Raw genomic sequence first — 10,573 nt, 5'->3', positions numbered from 1 at the left:
GTCTTCTTCACTCTCATTTCTTTTGTCGTTGTCATGAGCTTGATCATTTCAGGCATCTCAGCCTTCAATTTCAATGGGATCTGCTGCAAAGATCAGCAGTTGTAAGACTCGTATATTTCTTAGAGATATGTTATCCAAAAAAAACAAAACATGAGACTCGCATGATTTAATATTACTTCCAACCACTTTGCTTTCCACTTTCTAGTGTGAACTGTAGCTTCTGATCCATGACTGATGACTCCTTAATGTCCAAGTTAATTAATATATAACATTATCACATTTGGTAGCCAGACTTTGGATGTCATCATATATCGCTTTCAATTCTTGTTGTTTCGTGTGAAAATTGCACATCAAAAGTACAATAATGTATGATTATATATAGAGTTAAATGAGTCCACTATCATTAATTTATGCTCTTAAGTATTTCAGATTAATGATGTATATATATTAAAGTCGTAAAGGACTTACCATAACTATCAATCAGAAAGACTATGAAATCAATTTTAGGTGATTTCCGGCCTCCATTTTTGACTTCTTCAAAATATTTAGATACTGTCCCTTTCATATTCTCTGCATCTCAACACCCAAAAAATGAAAGAAATTAACTAAGATTCAAACCAGATCACAAACAAGTTAAATTAATTCTATGCATTCGTGTCTCCTACTCTAGAAGAGGAAATTTTTTCCCCCTTTTGAGTAATAGAATTGATATGGCTAATCCTTCTCCAGATAACATTAAGCCGATCCCCAAGAACAATCCAGCCACCCGACACCTTTCTGATGCACACTGCCGCTGTCTTCCTGACGTCAGCAGACCCGATGTCGACCCAGGATAGTCGCAGATTCCTGGTTGGTGGCTCGGCCGAGGTAGTGACTCCGAGCTGGCAAAAGTTTCGACTAATCCTGCTGACTTCTGTGCGCCCTTTCTTACTGCCAGCCCTCCCAAGTCCAAGTCCAAGGAGTTGTTGCCATTAAACTAGCTTTGATTCTTCGCTTGGGTTTCCCCGTTCAATCTATAAATGGGTCTCACGTGCCTCCACAAAACACAAAACAAGACTCTTCTCCTTCTTCTCCAGAGGGGTACCGGCGGAGGGAGGAGCTGACGATGGAGAAGGAGGAGGGGCAGCAGCCGCCGCCGCCATGGCGGGAGCAGCTGACGGTGCGGGCGATGGTGGTGAGCTTCGCGCTATCGGTGATGTTCAGCGTGATCGTGATGAAGCTGAACCTGACCACCGGCATCATCCCTTCCCTCAACGCCGCCGCCGGCCTCCTCGGCTTCTTCCTGGTCAAGCTCTGGACCAAGGCGCTGGAGCACGTTGGCCTCCTCCGCACCCCCTTCACCCGCCAGGAGAACGCCGTCATCCAGACCTGCGTCATCGCCGCCTACGGCCTCGTCTTCAGCGGTGAGCTCGCCGGATTCTCCTTTTTCTTTCGTTCTTTGAGCAAGAGATGCTGTTTGGAGAATATATTATTGGTGTTTGTTTTATTGCGTGGGGTTGACGTCTTGGATTGCATCACTTTTTGAGGTCGCCTTCTTCTACCTAAAGGAATTTGCGAGGTTAATAAACTAAGTTGAATATGAAAATTTATTTATTATTATTATTTATTACGAGGAAAGAAGACAATAATTTTGATATATATTAAGGAAAAAAAAACCAAAACATTTGTTATTTGTGTATAAGCAACAAGGAATAAGACTCTTCCTTGAGTTAACCTTAATTTTTATATACTTATGATATGGAAGAAGGAAATAAAATTCTCTTGATATTTCTAAACTTTGTTGAAGAGAAATAATAGGAGCACATCCTCTCCAATCAAAATCTTAAAGCATATAGGGTATTTACAGAAAAAACTCAATCCTAATTTTTTTTATATTTTTTTTCTTTGCCTATAAATCTTTTGATATTTGAATTCATTGTCTTATAAATACTTGATTAACTCTGGGCATTTGTTTTTGTTTACTTGATTCATATACACTACCAAGAGCATATATAAGATCATGTTTTGAGCTGCTAATGTAGTCCAATCATATGTTCTTCATATCCATCTGGAATTGCAGCAAAAGGACTATCTTTTGTTTTCTCCTTGTAGGATTAAAGGATTGTGTTTCCTTGCATAGGATTTCTCTTGCATGAAGCAGATTATGTTCTTGCTTGGCTACCACAGTTGACAATCTACAGGTGGATGGGTTTGACCTACAGTCCATGATAAGACCACATACTTCTTGTGAGCAGGTGGCTTTGGAAACTACCTTTTTGGCATGAGTTCAAAGATCGCCAGCCAAGCCGCAGAAGCAAATGATTCAGATAACATAAAGGACCCAAGCTTAGGATGGATGATAGGATATATGTTCATCATTGGTTTTCTTGGACTGTTCTCTCTTGTTCCCCTCAGAAAGGTGAGTCAGCATCTATCAAATCAAACCCTAAATTCTCTACAAGTTCTTCAAGTTTGAATGCTTGGTTGTAGATACTGATCATCGACTACAAGCTGATCTATCCAAGTGGCACTGCAGCTGCATACCTTATCAATGGCTTCCATACTCCTCAGGGTGAAAAGCAGGCCAAGTAAAGATCTCAACACCTAATCAGACAACTCTCTTCTGCATCTCCACTGAGCCTTTAATGCCTTTCAGGAAACAAGTATGGACACTGGGCAAGTCCCTCATCTGCAGCTTCCTCTGGGGTTTCTTCCAGTGGTTTTACACGGCTGGTGATGCTTGCGGGTTCAAAGCTTTCCCTACGTTCGGTCTCAAAGCTTATGAGAACACGTAACATGCACAGCATTCTTGGAGTGTTTTGAGGTGATTGGACGTAGCTTTCGAGAAACATGCATGACTGTTTTGTTCTCTCAGGTTCTTCTTCGACTTTTCTGCTACGTATGTTGGAGTTGGAATGATTTGCCCGCACATCGTGAATGCATCGTTTCTCCTGGGAGCCATTCTTTCATGGGGAATCATGTGGCCTCTCGTAAGGAATCAAAGAGGAGACTGGTATCCTGCAGATATCCCTTCAACCAGCCTTCAGAGCTTGCAAGGTTACAAGGTAAGAGAAGGAATGCTTTGGGGTGTCGATTGGATGTCATCGTCCCTCTTCTACCCTCTCCTCTTCCTGCAGGTCTTCATAGCCGTCGCCATGATCCTTGGAGATGGCCTCTACAACTTGATCAAGGTCCTGCGTCGAACGACATCCTCCTTCTTTGCCGCCGTGTGGAGGAGCCCCGAGAGCGTGCTTCCCATCGTCGACGACGACGACCGCCCTGCAGAGAGCCCTCCCGTTTCACCCGACGACCAAAGGCGAGCTGAGGTCTTCCTCAAGGAAGAAATCCCTGGGTGGATTGTGTATGGGGGCTACGCCGCCCTGGCCGTGCTCTCCATTGTCACGCTTCCCCACGTCTTCCCCCCTCTCAAGTGGCACTACATCTTGGTGGCCTACGTGGTCGCCCCTGTCTTGGCCTTCTGCAACGCCTACGGTTGCGGCCTTACAGACTGGAACATGGCCTCCACCTATGGGAAGCTCGCCATCTTCATTTTCGGAGCTTGGGCAGGCGCCTCTCATAGCGGTGTGCTCGCAGGCCTCGCGTCCTGCGGCGTCGTGATGTGCACCGTTTGCACTGCATCGGATCTCATGCAGGACTTCCGGACCGGCTACTTAACAATGTCTTCTCCGAGGTCGATATTCGTGAGCCAAGTCATTGGCATCGCCATGGGCTGCGTGATTGCTCCCTGCGTCTTCTGGCTCTTCTACAATGCCTTCACCGACATCGGCGTCCCTGGCAGTCAATACCCTGCACCTTTTGCTCTCATGTACCGGAACATGGCGATACTAGGAGTCGATGGCTTCTCCTCGCTGCCGAAACACTGCCTCGCTCTCTGCTACTCCTTCTTCGCGCTCGCCATCGCCATCAACCTGGCGAAAGACTTGTCTCCCAAGAAGGTGGCAAGGCTTATACCGATTCCAATGGCAATGGCCATACCGTTCTACATCGGATCGTCCGTCGCGGTAGACATGTCCGTAGGAAGCGTGATACTGTATGTGTGGGCAAAGATCGATCAGGAGGCGGCCGACGCATCTGGTCTGGCAGTGGCGTCTGGCTTGATATGCGGGGATGGGATGTGGAGTCTTCCTCAAGCTGTGCTTGCGCTGGCTCAAGTGCGGCCACCAATGTGCATGCAGTTTGTTCATGGAGAATGAATGAGACAGTCAATTGGAGATGTAGTTAAAATACACAGGAGCTTCATCTGAACTCTGCTAACATTCTTTGAATGCAATACATCTTGTCTTCATATCAACAAGCAACTTGGTGACAGTATGACCAACAACTAGGAAGTTTGTGTAATTGAGACATCATGCCTCTCTCCACTAGTCACAACATATTTTCCTAAAACTTGTTTTGAGTTCTTCAAAAACTATCGAACAATATACCATAATTCTTGCCACTTAAATATCAGCAGCAAGGAAGTTTGCTGATAGAGACACCTGAAAATTAAAAAGGTAAACAATGAGCATGAAGTTCACCGAAAAGGCAGAAAAAGGAATTTATATCACCATCTCTGAATGCGTGGTCCGGCGAGGGCGGAAGAATTTGGTATTAAACAAGTTCAAAAAACTTTGGTGTCTACCTTTTCGCCGAGTTTGAATGGCGGGAGACCTCTATATGAGCATGTGCTACAGCGGAATGCATCACCGATACCACACTGCGAAAAAGGATTAACTATCAAAACGAAAACCAAAAGAGTTTTTATGCACATTCAAGATGTTTTAAGAATGTGAACTTTGTTACTTACATTGCCACATGCTGATTGAGGGTTATTTATCTGCTCTGCAGTGAGACCAAGTCTCAGCACTTCAGCTTCTTCCTCAGCCTGACCACTTGTGCAGTTCTTGCAGGCTTTTCTTGTCTTTCCAACTTCACAATCTCCATCTGTATTATATTAATGAATCATAATCAATCTTTTTCTACTGTTATGTAGCAAAAGGCGGTGCCATTATTGTCAGGTATATGCGACCTTGTGGCAACTGTGGTTTCTTCAAGTCTTCCTCGGTGAAAAGCGTATCTTCGTCGATTAGATCAGTTTCATCATCAATTTGAATCTCTGGAACTGTTTTAGTTGCCTTTTTTTTACGAGGAATGATGAGCCCATTGTCCAAGAAGCCTTTTTGGCCTTGAGCTGTAACAAATTGTCAAAAGTTAACAGCAACAAAGACGGCATAAATATAATCTGAAGGCCATTAGATATTTTCTGAAACCCAGAAAATATATGCAAGCTCAACAAGATTGATCTACTCATGTTGCAACTATGCTGAAATTTCCCAATACCATATTTTGATCAATTTCAAATATGTTAAGGTAATCTATTTTATAGTGGCTTCACATAAACTATATGGCATCCATAAAAAACAAGAGAGGAATGCCTTGTTGAATTTGAAATTGTCAACTTGAAGAAATTGGGACAAGTTACAATATGGCAGAAAATGTAGACTAAAAAACCTACCTATAAACTGTGGATATGATAAGTTGAACATGCAGCAGACAATATTAAGAACACAGCTAAAAGAAAATTCATAATTAAATATCACTATTTTCTTCGAGAACTCATGATAGTTACTATCATGAAGAAGCTGTTGGTCCAGCCCAGGTGGACTTGGACCAGACGATTTGGGCTTGGATCGAATAATTTGAGCCCAAATCTAATCTATTCAAAAAAAGAAGAAAAAAAAAAAGAGACCTAAGGAAGAAAAAACACACTAAGGTTTTGAAATTTTTGTTAGATGATTAAATGACTAAATTTTATTGGTTTTGATCCAAATTTTATGTGGAGAATTAATAAATAAGCTCTACAATCCTAATGGTGTCGATTTACGATTTATCCTCTCTGAGATACTTTTATGATATATTCACTTGATGATATCTATATTTTTCTTTTGATGAAATTCATCTATGGTGATGATAATATATTATTATTGAGCCAAGATTTGTATTCTTGATATTATTGTGATTCTTTTGTTATTGTGAAGAAGATTTATTGTAAACTTATTATCATTATTGGTGATAGTGAAGGTTTGAAGTTGAGTATGATCTCGTAGTTTTTTTCATAGTGGGTTTTTTTATATAAAAAATTCAGTATCTCACTTTTTGATTGATTCATTATTTTACTATTTATGTTGCTTTTGTTAATATTTACTTTTGATAAAAAAATAATATTTTGGTGAGGAACCTATTTTAATAAAAAAAGAGAAAAAAATTAATTTCAATAGTTTTTCTCAACAAAGTGGTATCAAAGCATTATGTTATTTGATACTAGTTTTTCTTATGTGATTGAAATGAAAGAGTCCAAATTATTCCACTTGAGCCATGAAAGATTTGTTATTTGTATAAGCCCATCAAAGTTAAAGAAAAATCTTCTATAATGAAAGATAAGGAATGGGAGATTCAATATAGAAAAGTTATTACTTATTTTAGAAGATGGATGTATGTAAATTTATATAAGAATATTTCTAATGAAACCAAAGCTAATATTTTTTTTGTAAAAGTTAGAAAATCTCTTTGTAAAAAAGATAGCAGGAAATAGAATTTCTCTCTTAAGAAGGCTTGTTAATTTAAAATATAAAGATGATAGTAATATTATTAAGCACATAAGCTTATTTTAAAATTTTGCAAACAAGTTGGTTGCTATAAAAATGAATATAGATGATGATATACAAGGATTGTTACTTCTTAACTATTTACTAGAAAGTTGAAAAATATATGTGGTGATAATTTTTAACTCTATGCTAGAGGGGACTCTAATAATAGATATGATCAAAGACAGTTTGCTAAATGAAGATGCTAGAAGGAAAGAACAAGAAGAATTTTTTTTCTAGTGTACTTATTATTGAAAAATAAGAAAGACATGGAAGAAGTCATTATAGAAGTCGATATGGTTATAAAGGAAAATCTAAGTTTAGAAGAGATATTAAGTGCTTCCACTATAATAGGCTAGGTCATATGAAGAAAAAGTGTAGGTTTTGGAAGCGAGAATAGAATGAAAGAAAGAAAAATGAGAAAGAGACGAATACAATTATTGCTAAAGGTAATATCGTTATTGTTTGTGATGATGGATGTATTAATCTAGCAGCTCTGGATAGTAACTAGGTAATTGGCTCTAGCGCTTTATTCCATATTACTTCTCATTGTGATTTTTTTAGATCTTACACTACTAGTGATTTTAGCAATATCAAAATAGAAAATAGTGGTATATCTAAGATTATTAGTATTGAAGATGTTTACTTAGAGACCAGTACTAGGAACCAATTGATACTCAAATATGTTAGACAAGTTCTAGATATTCGTCTTAATTTGATATCTGTAGATAAACTTGATGATAAAGGGTTTATACACTTTTTTGGTGAAAACAAATAGAAGTTCACTAAAGATTCTCTAGTTATAACGAGAGAAAAGAAAGTAATCTCTTTCTATGTCATGGAAGCTAAGCTATGCAAAGGGGATATTGATATAATTTAAAAATGTGAAAGTTTAGATCTTTGGCATAAGAGGCTTGATCATGTCAACAAGAAGATACTTCAAACTCTTATTAGAAAGTAGATCTTATCGGAGTTGCAAGGTACATCTCTTAAATCTTATGATCAATGCTTAGTTGGAAAAACACATAGAGTTACATTTCATACTCATCCATCATCTAGAAGATCAAATATTGTTGATTTGGTTTATATTTATGTTCGTACTATGTAAACTAGAACTCTTAAAGATTTTATTTATTTTGTTACTTTTATTGATGACAATTCTAGAAAAGTTTAATAATTTATTTTGAAATCTAAAGATAAGGTACTCAATATTTTCAAAGAGTTTCATATTAGTGTTAATAAAAAAATAGAAAGCTAAAGTGTTTTTGAGCAAATAATGGTAACGAGTATAGGGGTCTTTTTGATAATTATTATAGGTTCTATAATATTAAGCTTAAGAAAACAGTTCCTAAAACTTCTTAGCAAAATGGTATGGCAAAAAGGATGAACAGAATTATTGAAAAAAGAATTAGATGTATATTTTTCCATGTTAAATTACCTAAGTCATTTTAGGGGGAGGCTATGAGAACTATAGTTGACTTGATAAATCTTTTTCCATTAATTCATCTGAAAGGTGATGTTCCAGAGTATAAAAAAGGAAAGATGAATCTTATGATTATTTAAGAGTCTTTAGGTGTAAATTATTTGTTTATATTCCCAAAGATAAGAAGTCCAAACTTGATAATAAGGCAAAAGCATATATTTTCTTGGAGTATAGGCATGAAGAGTTTGGATACATATTATGAGATCCAGTGAATAAGAAGATTATTAGAAGTAAATATGTTATATTTTTTGAAGATTAAATGTTTAATGATGGTGATAATGTTGAGGAGCCAAAAACCTTTATTTATATCCCTTGGTGTTTGAGTTTAGTTCCTCCATCTATAGTTCATAATGATTATGAGGGAGATAAATAAGAAGATTATGGTGAGAATATAAGTGATGATGCTTCTACAGTTGATGTTGAATCAACTGAATAATTTGAGCTAGTACCTCCGCCACTAGTTAGATTCCATTGAGAAAATCCACAAGAGAGTGATAATCATCTATAAGATATCCTTCAAATGAGTATGCTATACTTATTGATAGGGAAGAGCTAGAAACTTACCAAAAATTATTTTATATTAGCATAAGAATGAGTAGGTTAAAGTCATGCAAGAAGAGATGAGATTCTTGCTTGAGAACCACATCTATGACTTAGTAAAGTTGCCTAAAGGGAAGAAAATTCTCAAGAATGAATATTTTTATAAATTAAAAATTAAAAATAATAGCTCAGAACAAAGATACAATGTACGACTAGTTGTGAAAGGATTTAGTTAGAAGAAATATATTAACTTTGAAGAAACATTTTCTCATGTAGGAAAAATATCCTTTATCCAAGTTATTCTTGGTTTGGCTACCCGCTTGAACTTAGAAGTTGAGTAGCTTAATGTGAAAACTATATTTCTTCATGGTGACATAGAAGTAAAAATTTACATGGAGTAATCAAAAGGTTTCAAAGTCAACTAAAAGGAAAATCTAATGTGTAAGCTTTAAAAAAATTTATACGGACTCAAACTAGCACATAGACAATGGTACAAGAAGTTTGATTCCTTATGATGAGCTAAGGGTATAATAGAACCACATCTGATCATTGTATGTTTACAAAGAAATTTTCATATAATGATTTCATTATTCTCCAACTATATATTGATGATATGCTGATTGTTGACCATGATGCTAATAAAATTGAAGCTTAAAATAGAGCTAAGTAAGTCTTTTGCCACGAAAGACTTAGATCAACGAAACAAATAATTGATATGAAGATTCTTCTTGATAGGAAGAATGAGAATATTTGGATATTTCAGAAGACTTACATTAAAAAGATTCTTGAAAAATTCAACATGCATAAAACCAAGGTAATTTGTTCTCCGCTTGTAGGTTATTTCAAGCTTAGTTTCAAATAATGACTTATAAGTGAGAAAGAAAAAAAAGAAATGTCTAGAGTACCTAACTCATCCAACTGGCTCATGTAGTTAGAGTTGTTAGTCGATTTTTCTCTAATCCTAGTAAGGAACATTGGATAGTAGTAAAATAGATATTAAGATATCTAAGAGGTGCTTCTATGTTTATATTTTGGCAATGGTAAATGATAAAGGCAAAAATGGCGACGTGACGCGCCGCGACGTCAGCCACGCCAGGTGGACGCACTGCCCGAGGAAGCAAGCATTAATGCCGACCTGATGTGCGCCAACGTCACCAGCTCTCAGCCAACAACCTCAGCATTTGACTCCGTGCACTCGACCGAGGCAAAGGAGCACGTCGACCGAGGCGTGCCCATACCCTACGGTAGCTCGGTTCTCCACGCAACCCCAATGGCAATGTCAGACGCCACGAGAGGTACTGTCCTGCCCCTGCAAGCAGCCACATCAGGTAACATCAAACTCATCTATAAATACCTCAGAGTTCTAAATGAACTGGGGGGAACACAAAGACAAGCACAACACACTTGGAGGCATCTCTTCCTCCAAAACCTCTCCACATCGCTAACTCGATCGTCGGAGGGGTCGGGCCGAGCTCCCGGCCCGACCTGTGTGCAGGTGCGAGACGGTGTCTCCTCTTCTCGGCACTACGGTGGAGCTTCCTCTCGACCCGAACCACCGTGCTCAGCCGTCGGGAGACCTCGAGGGACGTCGCCCGAGATCCCCGACATCCGGACCCCCGAACCAAGCCGCGTCGGCCCCGAGGCCACGGCTTAAACAGATGCCCTCTGCATCAGTAAACATGTGCTAGAGGGGTACATAAATATAAACATGACAAATGATATTGATTCTATGAAATCCACTTTGGGGTTCTTGATGATATTTACAAAGGGAGCAATCTCTTAGTAGTCTAAGTTTGTTGCTCTATCAACCATATAAGCAAAATATATAACAATTATTGAAACTTACAAGGAAACCTTATGGATGAAAAATTTTCTACAAGACTTAAGCTTGAAAAAGGAGGGATATACTATTTATTATGACAGTCAG

General features: G+C 38.2%; 1 protein-coding gene and 1 pseudogene across 1 annotated transcript; one reads left to right on the top strand and one right to left on the bottom strand.

The window, feature by feature from the left end:
* Nucleotides 1-1,040: 1,040 nt before the first annotated feature.
* Nucleotides 1,041-4,245, top strand: LOC103985955 (probable metal-nicotianamine transporter YSL12). Its single transcript, XM_018825758.2, has 6 exons — nt 1,041-1,403; nt 2,235-2,398; nt 2,470-2,567; nt 2,636-2,770; nt 2,855-3,044; nt 3,117-4,245. Exons 1-6 carry the CDS (start codon nt 1,106-1,108, stop codon nt 4,191-4,193), a joined length of 1,962 nt encoding a protein of 653 aa, XP_018681303.2. The 5' UTR covers nt 1,041-1,105; the 3' UTR covers nt 4,194-4,245.
* Nucleotides 4,246-4,439: 194 nt separating this feature from the next.
* Nucleotides 4,440-10,085, bottom strand: LOC135638398 (anamorsin homolog; annotated as a pseudogene).
* Nucleotides 10,086-10,573: the final 488 nt, after the last annotated feature.

Source organism: Musa acuminata, chromosome BXJ3-5 (genome assembly GCF_036884655.1).
Source record: "Musa acuminata AAA Group cultivar baxijiao chromosome BXJ3-5, Cavendish_Baxijiao_AAA, whole genome shotgun sequence".
Taxonomy (NCBI): domain Eukaryota; kingdom Viridiplantae; phylum Streptophyta; class Magnoliopsida; order Zingiberales; family Musaceae; genus Musa; species Musa acuminata.
This window is presented reverse-complemented; position numbering and strand designations above follow the sequence as displayed.

Bases quoted from the DNA above. Each gene is read 5' to 3' on its own strand.
- LOC103985955 (XM_018825758.2), top strand. From the start codon at position 1,106: ATGGAGAAGGAGGAGGGGCAGCAGCCGCCGCCGCCATGGCGGGAGCAG. The intron at 1,404-2,234 runs GTGAGCTCGCCG...TCTTGTGAGCAG, and splicing joins CTACGGCCTCGTCTTCAGCG to GTGGCTTTGGAAACTACCTT. The intron at 2,568-2,635 runs GTAAAGATCTCA...AATGCCTTTCAG, and splicing joins CAGGGTGAAAAGCAGGCCAA to GAAACAAGTATGGACACTGG.